We start from the raw sequence: 18,280 nt of genomic DNA, 5'->3' as shown, positions 1-18,280 counted from the left end.
ATGCTTAAATGGGGTTAAATCCGAGTGGGGATCTGTAACAAGTGGCGTTCCACAGGGATCAGTCTTGGGCCCGTTGTTGTTTATAATATATGTCAATGACCTTGATGAGGGAATTACTAATGATACGAGCAAATTCGCCGATGACACAACGATAGGTAGGATAATTGATTCAAACTTAGATGTCACGGAACTTCAGGAGAATTTAGACAAACTCAGTTCGTGGTCATAAAAGTGGTAGATGCAGTTCAATGTAGATAAATGCAAGGTTCTGAAGCTCGGGAGTGTCCCTAACCCTAGTACTTATCAGTTAAATAACGTAGAACTTAGCCATACAGATTGCGAAAAGGATTTTTGGGTTATGGTAAGCAGCAATCTTAAGCCAAGACAGCAGTGCCTAAGCATACGTAACAAAGCAAACAGATTACTGGAATTTATATCTAGAAGTGTAAGCAACAGAAGTCCAGCGGTTATTTTATAGCTTTGTGCATCATTAGTAAGGCCTCACCTAGATTACGCAGCTTAGTTCTGGTCTCCATATTACAGAATAGATATAAATTCGCTAGAAAATAGACAGCGTAGAATGACCAAATTAATACATAGCATTAGAAATCTTCCGTACGAAGATTTATCATTTAATGCATGTTAAGCGCTAGACCCATGTGGGTCATTCAGCGCAAGACGTAATAGAGGCTCGATCCTCCGTCTGCTGAGCGCCAGACAGATGCGCTCGTACGAAGAACGATTGAAGACTCTTAAACTACTTTCACTTGTAAGACGAAGAATGAGGGGAGACATGATTGAAGTGTATAAGTGGAAGGGGCATTAGCAAAGGGGATATAAATAAGGTTTTGAGAATATCACTTCAAGAAAGAACCCACAATATTGGATTCAAATTAGATAAGTTTAGATTTCGAAAGGATATAGGAAAGTATTGGTTTGTAATAGGGTACTTGATGAGTGGAACAGTCTACCTAGTAGGGTTGTTCAAGATACAACGTTGGGTAGTTTCAAATTTAGGTTAGATGGATACATGAGTGAGAGGGGTTGGATTTGAGTGGGACTTGCATAATCAGGAAATGGAGTCATCAAAACTTGTTTCTTGGGTAGCATTGTAAATTGGGTTGGGCAAATATTTTGTTAGTGGGAAGGATTGTTAAAGACCTGCCTAGTATGGGCCAACAGGCCTGCTGCAGCGTTCCTCCTTTCTTATGTTCTTATGTTCTTAAGAGTGGGTGTGGGTGGGTGTGAGCTGGATCTCACTAGCTTGTGATACTAGGTCAGATGCTGTGCTCCTTCCTTAAGTGGAAGTGACCTGACTAGGTGGGTAATTGGGCTAATCCGGGGGGAAGGACATGGGCCTGCTTCGCATGGGTCAGTAGGCCTGCTGCAGTGTTCCTTCTTTCTTATGTTCTCATGCACTTTCAATAAGAACATAAGAACATAAGAACGAAGGAACACTGCAGAAGGCCTACTGGCCCATGCGAGGCAGGTCCAAGTCTCCTACCGGCTTAAGCCAATGCACCCAACCTAGTCAGGTCAGGTCACATTGACTTAAGGGAGGAACACGGCAACCGACCTGGTAGCACAAGCTATCAGGTCCAACTCACACCCACCCACATCCACTCATGTATTTATCCAACCTATTTTTAAAGCTACACAACGTTCTGGCCTCTATAACTGTACTCGGGAGTTTGTTCCACTCATCCACAACTCTATTACCAAACCAGTACTTTCCTATATCCTTCCTGAATCTGAATTTTTCCAACTTAAAACCATTGCTGCGAGTCCTGTCTAGGCTAGATATTTTCAGCACACAATTTACATCCCCTTTATTTATTCCTGTCTTCCATTTATACACCTCAATCATATCCCCCCTAATTCTACGTCTTTCTAGAGAGTGCAGATTCAGGGCCCTTAGTCTATCCTCATAGGGAAGGTTTCTGATACATGGGATCAACTTTGTCATCCTCCTTTGTACATTTTCCAGAGAATTTATATCCATCCTGTAATACGGTGACCAAAACTGTGCAGCATAATCTAAATGAGGCCTAACCAAGGATGTATAGAGTTGAAGAACAACCTGAGGACTCCTATTATTTATGCTTCTTGATATGAAGCCAAGGATTCTATTAGCTTTATTGCGAACACTTATGCACTGTTGTCTTGGTTTCAGATTACTGCTAACCAGAACTCCTAAATCTTTTTCGCAATCCGTAATATTAAGATCTACATTATTTAGTTTATATGTGGCATGGTTATTGTCCTGTCCAACATTTAGAACTTTGCATTTGTCTATATTAAACTGCATCTGCCACTTCTCCGACCACTGCATCAGTCTATTCAAATCTTCCTGGAGTGCTCGAATGTCCTCGTCAGAATGAATTCGACGGCCTATTTTGGTGTCATCGGCAAACTTGCCGATGTCGCTCTTTATGCCCTCATCTATGTCGTTTATGTAGATTATGAACAGCAGGGGGCCCAACACTGACCCCTGTGGAACACCGCTCGTAACGCTTCCCCACTCTGATTTCTCCCCATTTATGCAAACTCTCTGCTGCCTATTTGTCAACCATGCCTCTATCCAGGAAAAAATTTCTCCTCCTATTCCATGTGCTTTAATTTTCCTCAATAGTCTCTGATGTGGGACCCTGTCAAAAGCCTTACTGAAGTCCATATACACAATATCATATTCATTACCATGATCTACCTCCTCAAATACCTTAGTGAAAAAAGTTAATAAATTCGTAAGGCAGGAACGCCCCTTTGTAAAACCATGCTGAGTTTCGTTGATTAATTTATGCTTTTCAAGGTGGCTACGAACTGCCTCGGCAATTATTGATTCCATAAATTTTCCCACTATGGAGGTTAGGCTTATTGGTCTATAGTTCGAAGCTAAGGACCTGTCACCTGTTTTGATACAGAAGCAACGGTCTAATGCAGAGGACTGTCACTACTCTGTAATCTCTGGTGGATACTCACGATGATGTCTGCTGAAACTGCCCCATACCAGCTATGTTGGTTCTTCGTTTACACACAAAATGAATGGAGCACCACAAACTGTCTCCCTCCACGCTCCACACACTGCCTGGGAATCTTGCCCGTCTCCCAGTAGCAGTATCTGACTGGATCTTTCTCTGTATATACTCTCTTGTTTGTGCGGCGTGGTGCACTGATTATATATATATATATATATATATATATATATATATATATATATATATATATATATATATATATATATATATATATATATATATATATATATATATATATATATATATATATATATATGAAATCACGAAACAAATGATTCTGAATCATTAACAGAACTCGCTCGATACTGCATTCCCATGCCCAGCCCTGTGTGACCTGAACAAAGTACACATGTCTCTGTCCACCATACCAATACACCAGGACATTCGTGGTCGTGGAGCCTCAGAGACTAATTTCAATCTCATCCTGTTTGGTGTACCAGGCTCACAAATAGTCTATATATCAATGAAATCACGAAACAAGTGATTGTAAATCATTAACAAAACTACGGCTTGACCACGAGTCGATACAGCGTTCCCACGCCCAGCCCGGTGTGACCTGAACGAAGTATGTATATTTACCAACATTACCTAAATCTCACAGGCTTTCAAATAAAATCAATGCATAAAAAATAGCAACAAATAAGCAATAATAATGCATACTTCTAGTTCCAATATAATTGTTTTCTGTAGTTTATAATTTGAATTATCTTTCTATTAAGTGTTTTAATTAATTAGAATATTACTTAGGAAAGAAATACGAATGCATTTAGAAGAGAAAGGAAAGGCTGTAAAATGCAGGAAATGGATTATACAGCCTTTCCTTTTTTCTTCTAAATGTATTCGTATTTCTTTCTTACGTAACATTCTAATTAATTAAAACACTTAATAAGTAACGTCAAATTCAGGCTATCTTGGCTATTTCATTACCTCATTGCCAAAGTGATCTATGAGAATGATATCATACGTTTTCCTTCTCTTGTAGAGCTCCAACACTACGGGAGACTGGTACACCTTGTCCACCCGTGATGGTGTTACGTTCTTCATAATGCCCAATAGATCTGGGAAAACATAAGTATTATAGCAATATCAATGTCAATACATTATTCCTCTTGAAAATTATCTGCGTCAAAACTGACCTAACTTCAATGAAATGTTCAGAATGGAACAACGTTATTGAGCTAAAATTATCTTGAGAATAAATATAAATATCAGAAAATATCGTGAGCTGAGAGAATAAATATAAACATTAGAGAGAAATCATGAGCTGAGAGTGTCTTTCCATCGACACCATGCCCAGCCCTTCTAGGGTAGGGTAGGTGCCTGAGCCAGAGCTTGTTGCTCACGAGACTGTCATTCCCATTAGCCCCCTTGGGGCGGGGATGGCAGACCAGAGAGGCCTAGCTTGTGGCTAGGCCTGGGGACAGTTGGTCTCAAAGATGAGAGGGTACTTGTGCCTCCTTCCATGGGAGACTTAGGTCTCAGACACTCCCTAAAGAGGGAGCCAAGGCCGGGCCACCACTTGGAAAAGGCCCGGGCCGGGAGAATACCCGCGAATCTTTAATAATAATAATAATAATAATAAGTGTCTTTCAACATCCTGCATGGCAAGTAGTGCAAGGTTTCAGGGACGGGAAATCCTGTTACAAACCTACTGGAGTTCTATGACAGGGTGACAGCAGTAAGACAAGAGAGAGAGAGAGAGGGGTGGGCAGACTACATTTTCTTGGACTGTAAGAAAGTGTTTGACACAGTTCCACGCAAGAGATTAGTGTAAAAACTGGAGGACCAGGCAGGGATAACAAGGAAGGCTCTGCAATGGATCAGGGAATACCTGTCAAGAAGACAACAGCGAGTCATGGTAGGTGGCGAGGTGTCAAAGTGGGCGCCTGTAACGATCGGGGTGCCACAGGGGTCAGTCCAGGACCAGTGCTGTTTCTGGTATTTGTGAACATGACGGAAGGAATAGACTCCGAAGTGTCTCTGTGTGCAGATGTGAAGTTGATGAGAAGAATTCAATCAGAGGAGGACCAGGCAGAACTACAAAGGGATCTGGACAGGCTGCAGGCCTGGTCCAGCAACTGGGTCCTGGAGTTCAACCCCACCAAGTGCAGCATACGGGCGCCTAGCAAACCTAAGAACAGCATTCCGACATCTTAATAAGGAATCGTTCAGGACCCTGCACACTGTGTACGTTAGGCCCATATTGGAGTATGCAGCACCAGTGTGGAACCCACACCTATCCAAGCATGTAAGAAAACTAGAGAAAGTGCAAAGGTTTGCAACAAGGCTAGTCCCAGAGCTAAGGGGTATGTCCTACAAGGACAGGTTAAGGGAACTCAACCTGACGACACTGGAAGATAGGGGAGATAGGGGGGACATGATAACAACATATAAAATACTGAGAGGAATCGACAACGTGAACAGAGACAGGATGTGTTCTTTGTCCGAGCACCCCAGAGCAGGACATTTAAACGACAAAGAGCACATTGTATTCTTTTCTTTCATTATTTGAAAAGGTCACGCAGAATAATAGCTATCCTTGTCTACAGTATCTAACGAGAAACTTATTTTCTCAAATTATATGACCTGTTATAAACGATTAGAAAAAGCTTGGGGCTGGCTTTTTATATCTTATATTTTCCATATATATATATATATATATATATATATATATATATATATATATATATATATATATATATATATATGCAAGGAATTCGCAAGAGCAGGCGAAATATACACAAACACTGATCTCTGGCTGAAGGAGACTCGAACCTACGAACCTTGGAACAAGGTACGCAGTGCTTTACCAATCTACCCACACTGGACCAATACCTTGGAGTCCAGCTTGCGCTAGACTTTGATCCAAGGCAGCCAGCTTTCAGGGAGAAGGCTTACAGCGAATTCCTTGCATTGTTAATATCTCTAGTAAGGCTGATGCATGCAGGGGATGAGATGAAAAGCTGTAAGCCTTCTCCCTGAAAGCTGGCTGCCTTGGATCAAAGTCTAGCGCAAGCTGGACTCCAAGGTATTGGTCCAGTGTGGGTAGATTGGTAAAGCACTGCGTACCTTGTTCCAAGGTTCGTAGGTTCGAGTCTCCTTCAGCCAGAGATCAGTGTTTATATATCTATATATATATATATATATATATATATATATATATATATATATATATATATATGCTAATTTCATTCAAGCCTAGAGTCATCCACACCATCGTGTGTCCTTGGGTAGGGAGTACAACATCCAGTTCCACTGGATGCCCCACTTGTAAGGATCGTATGGTCCAGTGGATTAGGGTGTCATGCGTTTTCCTCCACCATGAGGCAGGCCAAAGCAGCATGGGTTCGAGTCCTTGGCTAGTGCAGTGTTGTTATTGATCAATATCACTCGTTCGTGGTCATGAGCTTGAAATATTGCAGAAATGAGTGAGAGACCTCGGCAGATTCGTTGAGAGGGACGCTGTTGCTAATAATGTGGCTGGATGACAAAAACACTCAATACCCCAGGCACACGAGTGCCTAGTGCCAGAAAGATTGAGTATTATAGGAACAGAGGATAGTCAATCCACTAGCAAAATTAACATTGATAACATAACGATTATCAAAATTATCAGTCAGACTTTGGGACATTGTAAAGGACTTTACATTTATTACATAGAAAATTCCCGCACAATTAAGGAAAAAGTAAATTGGGTCTATGGCAGACTCACTTATACCTAAAGGATATATCTAAGGGTAAACAGCTATAGTTTATCTATTCCACCATACTGTCAGGCAGAAGCTGGTCGAACCCAGGATAGCAGGAAAGAAGCAGGCCCTAATTCCCTGAAATGGAACCCTGCCACTTAAGACAATCCAATAGATTCTTATAAGAATCTTTATTTAGATTGTGCACAGTAACACCAATTATAAATAAGTCACTGATAGACCTGTAATATTTCCTTACCAACTGAGACCAAATCTGAGACCAAGCCTCGGGAGGGGAGTTGTCCATAATTGTTAACAGAGGTTAATGATGGAGGGTGGTGATAATAGTAAATTGTAAGCGTTGAATAACCCAGAACTACCATAATATAATGAATGTTTATCATGTTCAGTAATTGCTGACACTAGAATATTTTTTTCTAGGCATGAAGTTGCGTTGTTTTAACTTCCAGAGGTTGGCCAGTCTGTCCCACTTAAGATAATTTGCAGCTTTGGCACCCAATCCTGTACACACTGCCTATACAATGTTGCGAGGAATTCTTGATCGTCATGCTCTCAACTAACTGTGACTTGTGATGAATGGTTTGAAAAACCGACATGTTGAAGATTGAGACACTTATGCAGCATATAGGAATCTTTATTCAGGAAACTGTTTCCTGAATAAAGATTCCTATATGCTGCATAAGTGTCTCAATCTTTAACTGTGACTTCTTAAAATCAATTTTTATTGGATCTCTTTAGGGTATTTCCAGTGTATGGCAGGACAAGCACATTTTTGTTCTGAGAAGTTATTCTAGGTTCAGTCCTATGGTAATTTTTCTAGCTGCCAGGAAAGCAGTTACTACAAACTCCTTAACATAACATAGTTTTGTAGCAATATCAAAGATTTTCCTGATTTCCTCATCAAGAAACTCAGGGCTACATACTCTGTAAGCTCTCAAAAACAGTGAGAAAGACACTTGTTTTTACTGTAGTTTCATGTAAGAGTAATAATGGTATCCCTATATACCGTTAACTTAAACATTCTATCAACCCTGTGAATCAGAACATCTAAAAATGGAAGTTTAAAGTCCACTTTTTTCTCTACAATGAATTTAGTAAAGGTGAGGAGAGAGTTAAGTCTCGGTAAAAATGTGTTCAGGTTCAAATAATTCTGCCAAAGACAGAAGATGTCAGCTACATATCTGAACCGTTTCACATGGCAGGATATCTTTCGACAGCTTAGTCTCAAGAAATTCTATAGGAGAGACAAAGGATTTCTCACAGTCTTTCAATGCCTTTGAGAGTAAAATTTCCCTTCAGACTCAAACTTGCAATTATCCACACACAATCAACTCAGTAATCTAATTCTTCTTCCAGATAAGATAACACATCAGGGACAGGTAGACGGGTGAACAACGCTGTGACGTCAACACTTACTACTGTAAAATTGTTAGACATATTAACATTATGCAATCTGTCAATGAGATAAACAATGTATTTTTTTATGTGGGCTTCCGAGATGTTGACAAGTAATAGAGTTAATGAAATAAGCCTAGACCCTTACTGAGAGGTAACGATTAAGTGATTAAACAGTTAGCAGTTATATGTATCGTTTGATTAAAACTCATAAGCCCGGTTTTCCAGCCAGACCTATTATTAGCTCTGTAGGATTGAATCCTGGAGGCTGGAAGTACAGTGCCTGCACTCGGGACGGGTGGATATATGTTTCAGTTTTTGAACTGTAATGTAGGCACACCTCTAGCAAGACAGTGATGGAGTGAGTGATGATGAAAGTGTTTCTTCTTTTACGGGTCACCCTGCCTTGGTTGGAAACGCCAACGTGTTTTATATTTCCCAGTAAAAGTAGGTCTTAGACAAGGATGTGTGATGTCACCGTGGTTGTTTAATATATTTATAGATGGGGTTGTAAGAGAAGTAAATGCGAGGGTCTTGGCAAGAGGCGTGGAGTTAAAAGATAAAGAATCACACATAAAGTGGGAGTTGTCACAGTTGCTCTTTGCTGATGACACTGTGCTCTTGGGAGATTCTGAAGAGAAGTTGCAGAGGTTGGTGGATGAATTTGGTAGGGTATGAAAAAGAAGAAAATTAAAAGTGAATATAGAATTGAGTAAGGTTATGAGGATAACGAAAAGATTAGGTGACGAAAGATTGGATATCAGATTGGAGGGAGAGAGTATGGAGGAGATGAATGTATTCAGATATTTGGGAGTGGACGTGTCAGCGGATGGGTCTATGAAAAATGAGGTGAATCATAGAATTGATGCGGGGAAAAGGGTGAGCGATGCACTTAGGAGTCTGTGGAGACAAAGAACTTTGCCCTTGGAGGCAAAGAGGGGAATGTATGAGAGTATAGTTTTACCAACGCTCTTATATGGGTGTGAAGCATGGGTGATGAATGTTGCAGCGAGGAGAAGGCTGGAGGCAGTGGAGATGTCATGTCTGAGGGCAATGTGTGGTGTGAATATAATGCAGAGAATTCGTAGTCTGGAACTTAGGAGGAGGTGAGGGATTGCCAAAGCTATTGTCCAGAGGGCTGAGGAAGGGTTGTTGAGGTGGTTAGGACATGTAAAGAGAATGGAACGAAACAGAATGACTTCGAGAGTGTATAAATCTGTAGTGGAGGGAAGGCAGGGTAGGGATCGGCCTTGGAAAGGTTGGAGGGAGGGGGTAAAGGTTTTGTGTGCGAGGGTCTTGGATTTCCATGAAGCATGCGTGAGCGTATTTGATAGGAGTGAATGGAGACAAATGGTTTTCAATACTTGACGTGCTGTTGGAGTGTGAGCAAAGTAACATTTATGAAGGGATTCAGGAAAACCGGCAGGCCGGACTCGAGTCCTGGAGATGGGAAGTACAGTGTCTGCACTCTGAAGGAGGTGTGTTAATGTTGCAGTTTTATAAACTGTAGTGTAAATCACCCTTCTGGCAAGACAGTGATAGAATGAATGATGATGAAAGTTTTTCTTTTTCGGGCCACCCTGCCTTGGTGGGAATCGGCCGATGTGTTAACAAAGAAAATAATATATATGTTAGTGGTTGCGCATATATAGAAGGAGGGGTGTTAATGTTGCAGTTTAAAAACTGTAGTGTAAAGCACCCTTCTGGCAAGACAGTGATGGAGTGAATGATGGTGAAAGTTTTTCTTTTTCGGGCCACCCTGCCTTGGTGGGAATCGGCCAGTGTGATAATAATAAAAATAATAAATATATATATATATATATATATATATATATATATATATATATATATATATATATATATATATATATATATATATATATATATATATATATATATATTTATTTATTTATTTATATACATATATATATGCAACCACTGACAAGTGTTTTTTTTTGCAATTAACGAACTGCTGCTAGCTGGGGCTAGTACCTGTGTTGTTTTAACCAGACTCAGAGGAACAAATCAAATTCACAGCTCTCTAACCACTGACTCATCAATCCTACAAACATCATGTACCCAGTAGTACTGGGCATGTTTCATGATACGATGACATATTTGGCTGTGGTAAGCTCAACTAATTTCTTTCTACACCCGTTTGAAATACCAGCCTTCATGAGCACTACACATATTAATGCATCCACGAACAAGTGGTTTTTAAGGATTTAACAAACCGCGGCTAGCCAGTAATCGAACCCTATGATTACAGCGTCGTGAATCTTGACTTACTTCCCGCGAAGCGGGCTAAAATAACATGGGTTCAGTCCTGTGCTAACCACAGTTTGCATATAGTATGTGCTCGTATACTTTTTGTATCATCCTTACCGAGTTCATTTTCAAGAATTCTGAACGTGTTATTGTTTCTTGCGAATTTGATTCCAGTGTTATATTGCGTGATGTTGCTGGTGGTGGAGAAGTTCGGGTGGCTGGCTAACACATCCACCTGTAACATGGAAATAATGTAACATGGTGTAAATAAGCCTTGAGTGTAGTTTTCTACCGTGTGTATTGTGGCATCTGTTATGTGATTCATTTTATTTCTCGGTTCATTAGTGTCTCCGGATCCTGAGTTCACTGTATGGGAAAACATTAGCATGGAGAAACATCGCCTAGCTTCAGCTACGCGCCCATACTAATCTGGGAGCTGTGTGGCGAAGAATTTCTAAAAATAATTCAAGTCTACTTATAATGAAAATTTTTGAGCTGTCTGCCTGGACTGGGAGATAATGTTGGCAAATAATTTCAGGTGTCTTTATTTCAGTGGCTGACTCATATTTAAAAGGGATTCTCACAGTATACAAACAGAGACATCACGTCAGGTGATCCAATTAAAGCTCTAGCACCATTCTTATCCTGTTATATATCAATGTTTTCCAATCTGAATTTAGGTAAACAACAAAAATTGATCTTTATCTAAAGGATGTTCCTAATGGTAGGATTTGAAATTATCTCAGCAAGAATATCAATCCTAAACTAGATGCAGGATCCTTAGTTTACCCCTATGAAAATATACGATAAGTGATGACTGGATAACTAAATCCTCACAAGTGCAACTAATGTGACATTTTATTGGGGCAACGTTTCGCTCTTCAGGAGATTTGTCAAGCCGTTACAAACAGTACATGGACACAGAGGGTATATATAGGCTCAGAGTGAGGTGCAATACTAGTGGTAGTAGTAGTAGTAGTAGTAGTGATATTAGTAGTAGTAGTAGTAATAATACAATATGTTAGAACAATTAACTTGCACATGAGTAAAAGGATATAAAAGCTATTACTTGGGAAACATAAAAATAGGTTAGACAAATATTTCTATTGGAGGCTAGACAGAGGCAGCCTGTTTCAATGTTCATTCTCTGTAATGTGCTTGTGTAGTATTAACAGGAGAGACTATGTGATGGCAGGGTTTACTGTTTTCAGGAGGATTCTTGCTAAGACTTCAGAGATGGTGAAGCTGCCTTTGTTTTGTTTAATTGTATTAGAAACAGCTATTAGTGAAGATTCAAGGCACTTGCGTCTGCGGAAATTAGTTTCTTTGATCACTAGTTGGGCGTCCCTGAACTTCATGAGATGATTGGTGGAATTTCGGTGTTGTACACAGGCGTTGTTCAAGTTATCGTTCCTACATGCGTAAATGTGTTCATTGAGGCGGGTGTCGAGGTTTCTTGCTGTGTCACTTACATAAATCTTGTTGCAGCCTCCACAGGGTATAGTGTAAACCCCTGCATTGACTGGTTCGTGGTTCTTGGATTTTGTTCTGGTTAGATCCTTTATCGAAGTGCTGGAAACAATGGCGACTCTGGTGTTAGCTTGTGAAAGTACTTTAGAAACGTTCAGTGCAACCTGGCTGTTGGGAAGAATTATAACTTTGTTGGGAGTGATGTTGGTGCGTGGAGAATTAATGATCTGAAGAGCTCTTTCCTTGCAGTCTTTGATGAAAAAGGAAGGAAAATGTAAATCAGTGAAGGTTTGGTGAATGTATGTACATTCCTCGTCAAGAAACTCAGGACTACAAATTCGGTATGCTCTTAGGAAAAACCCGATGATGATGCCTCTTTTGGTCTTAGTATCTTGACTGGAATAGACTGGAATAGACTGTTCCTAAGAGCATACCGAATTTGTAGTCCTGAGTTTCTTGACGAGGAATGTACATACATTCACTGATTTACATTTTCCTTCCTTTTTCATCAAAGACTGCAAGGATAGAGCTCTTCAGATCATTAATTCTCCACGCACGAATCCTCCTGAAAACAGTAAACAAGAATCCTCCTGAAAACAGTAAACCCTGCCATCACATAATCTCTCCTGTTAATACTACATAAGCACATTACAGAGAATGAACATTGAAACAGGCCTTTTCTATCCAGCCTCCAATAGAAATATTTGTCTAACCTATTCTTATGTTTCCCAAGTAATAGCTTTTATACCCTTTTACTTATGTGCAAGTTAATTGTTCTAACATATTGTATTACTACTACTACTACTTATATCACTACTACTACTACCACCACTAGTATTGTACCTCACTCTGAGCCTATATATACCCTCTGTGTCCATGTACTGTATTGACAAAGCTCCTGGAGAACGAAACGTTGCCACAATAAAATGTCACATTAGTTGCACTTATGTCCTTTTACTTTACATATTATTACAACTAAATCCTCCTTCGTAAATGGAAACAAACTGACTCACCTGGTGACCGCGGTCAGCCAAGGCCTCTGCTATAGGGATGAAAACGTTCCTGTGGCTAATCGGGGATGTTATTAGGAGAACTAAAACTTTATATGACTTCTCTCGGGGCGGTAGATCCCCCACAGTACAGCCGCCCAGCATCACCACCAACACTACCAATAGAAGTCGCATCCCTGGAAGCCTCCTGTACACCTGCAATACATTTTTCTATGTGATGAATGGTTTGAAAAACCGACAAGCTGAATATTGAGACACTTATGCAACATATGGGAATCTTTATTCAACTTGTCGGTTTTTCAAACCATTCATCACAACTGTCAGACACTGCAGCATCATGTTATCTTGTTACAAAGAATTCTTCAACACCTGTCCAACCTTTGGACGAAGACCTACTTCAACTAGTGGATGGTACCACTATGACCCCGCCTCCTCCTGTTTCGCCTCACCTGACTACAGTATATAAGCCACGTCTGCGACCCTATGCTGTACATTCTACAAGATTGATGGACTGAACACATCGACTCCAAGCTGAGGGACTGATTACCTCAAACTCCTCCTCTCCTTACACCTTTCTCCTTTGTATTGGACTGATGAAACCACTGTGTGGCGAAACGTTTCCTGAATAAAGATTCCCATATGTTACATAAGTGTCTCAATATTCAACATTTTTCTACACTTCTTAGAGGTGAATAATAATTATAATTATTTTTTCATTAAAAGCTTAATGGACACATTGTGAAGATGACGTTTTATTTGACAGGAGATAGGGAGTACATCTCTTGACGCGGTTCTTAGTCATATAATGGCCAGCATATGGTAGTTTTATGGTTATTTGGCTGTAGTTTTCCTCTAATTAACTCGTGGAACCAGTGAAAATAATCACATTGTATTATAAAACGTGACCGTAAATTTTCCACTCTAAAAAAAAACAAAAGGTAGCCACCGAGTATTACACCTTACATGGCTGCCAGAAACTATTTTTCTTTTCCCTTAAACTTTTCGTTTTTATTTTCCACATAACACGAGAAAGCCACGTCGAATCGGTTTTAAATTTTCAACGCTGTACAGTAACTAGGCCACTATTCTGGAAACAATTGTCATGTGCAGGTGCTCTATGACCCTAGTTGTTGAAGCCATTTCTAGCATACAGGAATGGCTCTCACAAATGACAAAACCCTGTTCACCATTGCTTCCAACGTTCAGAAAAGATGCCTCTTAATTCCTCAACAGCGGAGAGTAATATTAAAGGGAGCTGGTTGAAATCTGCCAATTTTAAGAGTAAAATTGTGAGACATTTATTATTCCCCAGTATTCACCTTAATTATATTTGAGTCTCCTTTTGAATGGCTTTACTAGTTAATGGCTGATACATCTTATTGCCAGGATAGTTCTCATAAAGTTTATTCTGTGTATAGACACATTTGTCAGTGCAGTAATTAAAAACAAACTGAGATTCTTTGGAATCCGTGCAGTAACTGGAGAAGGCTTCTTCTGATCGGTGTCAAATTTTTAACTTCAGTGTGTTTTTTTTGAGGTAAGGTTCGCGTTTTTATTGGGCTCCATGAGTCCTCATTTGTCAGTTTTAATTAATTAATTTGGATATTGATTTCTAGCCAATAAATTATGTCTCATTGTATCTGCTTCAGAATAACATCGGTGTAGTATTTTATAAGCAGGAAGACACACTAAGTTAAAACGCCTTAGGTACAAATTTGAAATCGTAATAAAATTATTTTATAAACTTGGAATAAGTGGGTTTAGAGCAATTTCTAGGGACTGCTTTTCTGATAGGCTTCAAACTTTCAGCGATGAGAGGCATTACTAAAATAAAACTTGGCTTTCACTTCGAGCTTTTAAAATTTTAAAGTTTTAAATTTTAAAGTTTATATTTTGAAGTCTGAATCCAGTCAGAATTAGACTGGATTCAGACTTTAATGCCTATTTTAATGAATAAAGAATTCTTGACTAACGGTAGCTGATAGGCTTTAAACTTAAAAAAAAAAAATTACCATATTTTAGTGTTCACAGTAAGACAGCAGCAGAGAAAAATGCTGTGAAGATTAATATAGAACTAATTGTTGCTGTTCGACTCACTAGAACCAACACTGAACTGACTGTTTTGGCTGCTAGACTCCGACTGAGGCTTCTCCCGCAGTTATCACTTCACTATTTTATTTAGATTATCGTAAACCATTTTCAAATTATCCTGCATTATATACCTAATTCTGGTTCCATTTCATGCTATGGAAAAGAGGTTGTTTAGATACACCATTTAGAAAAGGAATGGTCAATATTGGTCAGTAAGGTGATGAAGGGCGGCCCCTTATCACTTCTTATAGGTATGCTTGGAACCTGCGTCTACCGCTCATCTGGCCAGGTCATTCTACTTCCTGATCCTTCTGTTAGAAATTATGTGGGGGATTTTTCACAAGAACTCAATCTTCACCCACACACTGGGGAGAACTCTTGACACAAAACAAATTTTAACTTACTGATGTTGATGTATCTTGGAGACTTGTGGGACTTTAAGGACACCGGGATCTTAAGTCCCTCTTTCAGTGTCCACTGTAACAGCTCCCTAACGAGCCCCGAGCCCTGGATTAGAAACATGGTTCCTGAATATTTATTATGAAAATTTACGCCAGTAAAGCTAGCTATTAAGTGGACTGTATAATTATAAAGAATTTGATTGGATTTGTAGGCTTTAAGTATATTATTTGATCTATTTTTTCAGTTATTAAGCACAATATTTCAGTAAGTGAAGAACATATTACTTACCCTAACACCTCCCAACAGAAATGCAACCTGAATAGCAGCAGTAACTAGCTACCTTACCTATTGTGTGGAGTTATACAAACTGGGAGGTGTACATTAATTACGGGATGATACATGTGGTAGGCAATATGGCGTCTCATTCAGCTACCACCTCCAGTTTCCCATCAATAACATCCTTATTGTCTTTTTATTAAATATCTCAACCCTTTCAGATGTATTTCCTCTTCACTTCTCTTGTAACGTGTAATGGTCTGCTAATATTACTCACATCATAATTTCGATATTTTATCAAAAGCTTTCATATGGTCAAAAATTTTGTAATTCACCCATCCCTTTCCCTCTCTCTCTCTCTCTCTCTCTCTCTCTCTCTCTCTCTCTCTCTCTCTCTCTCTCTCTCTCTCTCTCTCTCTCTCTCTCTCTCTCTCTCTCTCTCTCTCTCTCTCTCTCTCTCTCTCTCTCTCTCTCTCTCTCTCTCTCTCAATCACTCTCTCTCTCTCTCACTCTCTCTCTCTCTCTCTCCTTCTCTCTCTCTCTCTCTCTCTCTCTCTCTCTCTCTCTCTCTCTCTCTCTCTCTCTCTCTCTCTCTCTCTCTCTCTCTCTCTCTCTCTCTCTCTCTCTCTCTCTCTCTCTCTCTCTCTCTCTCTCCTGCCTTACTTGTGTTACCTTATCATACAACTTTAGTGGGTTTGTGTGATAAGATTTGATATCTCTAAAACAGTGCTGGTTGTTTTTAATGATTCTACTGTTTTACAGTTTTATTTTTAACAACGCTTCTCCTAACAATCTTCTTCATACCCTTACATAATATGATTGGTAGATAAGACACATAGGCAACATTTAGGCAACTTTATTCCCAAACTTTTCGCCTACACAGTAGGCTTCTTCAGTCGAGTACAGAAAGTAGGCAGCAGCAGTAGAGTTGTGAAGACGATGTAATCAGTCCATCACCCTTGAAGTCGTAGATTTGAGGTTGTCAGTCCCTCAGCCTGAAGAAGTTCTGTTCCAGAGTCAGGAACTAACTGAAGATCAAGCGACAGTGTTGAGACTTAAGTACTGTCGGAAGGAGAGGTGCAGAGTAGTAGTAGTGAGAATGTAGCCACTGGGAGGTCATGTCCCTCTCAGATCAAACAATTCTCACTTGAAAAAGTTGTCCAGGGTGTTTTCTCTTCTGTACCAAGATACCATTGTGTTGCAGTGTCTGACAGAGTGGTTATCGAATGGTATACAATACTGTGCAGGCGAAACTTTTCGGAATAAAGTTGCCTAAATGTTGCCTATGTGTCTTATCTACCAACCTGTCGGTATTGTATACCATTCGATATTGTATACCTCTGTCTTTCCTCAGGATCTGATATCCTGATGGAAAGATGGCATCTGTTATCATTCCTGTGAGCTTGGTTTCTGTGAGAGCTATGATGTTCGGTTATGCCTCTTTGACTCTTTCGTGCCACTTCTCCCACTTACTCGTAATTCTATTACTATACCTTCAGTTTCCTCTCCAACACTGTCTTCTGGGGGAAGGTCCGTGGGAGTGGGGGACGTGACAGTGTGCTGTGGGATTCTACAGCAGTGTGGGGTGGGGGTGTAAGTGTGGATTGTGGGTTATGTTGGGGTAGCATATTTGGTTGTGTGGTTCTGGGCGTGGTTCTGTGTGTGCTTACACATGTTGCTCTGCCCTGCTTTGGTTGTCCTCTGTTGATTCTGTCCTTGTCTCTCTTCCTAGCCCTTTTTGTTTCTGTGACCTCTCCCTCAGTTGCTGTTGCTCTGCTCTTGTTCTGATGCAGTCTGGGAACCCCCTCTCATATGTTAATGATTCCTTCAGCTGAAATTTTTCTTGCAGGATCCTGTTCTGCACCGTTTCTGTCATGAAAATCAGTTTGACCAGCCGATTTTATCACTTCAAATGTCCCCCTATTCTCTGAAAATTTCCTATCTCAGTTATGTCCTCCTCTCCTGTCTCTTTGATAATGTTTTCAATATCCTGTTTTTTTTTTCTGCCATCTTTCATTGTGTCCTCCCCTCGCTCTCCTGAAGCCCATAAATAAACACTGACTTCTCCCTCCCCTCCTCCCATTGCCTTTCCCTCTGTGCCTCTGGGTCCTGTTGGTGCCTGACCATTGTTTTTTTTCTGTAACCCGTGGTTGCATGGTCGTGCCTGTGCATGGGACCTGTCCCCTTCTCCCCTTGCTCCCCTGAAGTCCATGAATAAACATTGACTTCTCCCTCTCCTCCTCCCATTGCCTTTCCCTCTGTTCCTCTGGGTCCTGTTGGTACCTGGCCATTGTTTTTTCCTGTAACCCGTGGTTACATGGTCGTGCCTGTGCATGGGACCTGTCCCCTTCTCCACCTTTTCCCCCTCCCTTACTGCTATCCCTGCTCCGGTGACCTCGCAGGCCACTTGCAGAGGTCACCAGGTCTAACTGTTTTGACTTCTTTTTGGAGATACGTGAAGAGCACAGTTTACGTACCACCACTACCTGCAACCCTGGAGGAGCTGAAAATTTCGATCACTGAAGCAGTTCGCATGATAACGCCAGATATGCTGCAGAGCGTCTAGACTGAACTGGACTATCGCATCGATGTTTGCCGAGCCACCAGAGGGGCGCACATTGAG

General features: G+C 40.4%; 1 protein-coding gene across 3 annotated transcripts in view; it reads right to left on the bottom strand.

Annotated features, from left to right (window-relative positions):
• Positions 1-15,024, bottom strand: part of LOC128691074 (UDP-glucosyltransferase 2-like) — a 56,640-nt gene extending 41,616 nt beyond the window's left edge. For 2 of the 3 annotated variants that reach the window (XM_070089236.1, XM_070089238.1), the window contains exons 1-4: positions 14,901-15,020; positions 12,892-13,083; positions 10,526-10,643; positions 3,963-4,093 (exon numbers count right to left, since the gene is read on the bottom strand). In XM_070089236.1, the coding sequence (XP_069945337.1) occupies positions 3,963-4,093; positions 10,526-10,643; positions 12,892-13,083; positions 14,901-14,903 (444 nt within the window). In that variant the 5' untranslated portion in view covers positions 14,904-15,020. Of the gene's footprint in view, positions 1-3,962; positions 4,094-10,525; positions 10,644-12,891; positions 13,084-14,900 lie in introns of all 3 variants that reach the window. The other variant, XM_070089237.1, reaches the window with a different exon arrangement.
• Between the last annotated feature and the right edge of the window lie 3,256 nt (positions 15,025-18,280).

Source organism: Cherax quadricarinatus, chromosome 27, assembly GCF_038502225.1.
Source record: "Cherax quadricarinatus isolate ZL_2023a chromosome 27, ASM3850222v1, whole genome shotgun sequence".
Lineage (NCBI taxonomy): Eukaryota > Metazoa > Arthropoda > Malacostraca > Decapoda > Parastacidae > Cherax > Cherax quadricarinatus.
The sequence above is the reverse complement of the archived record's forward strand: the minus strand, read 5'-3'. Positions and strand labels throughout refer to the sequence as shown.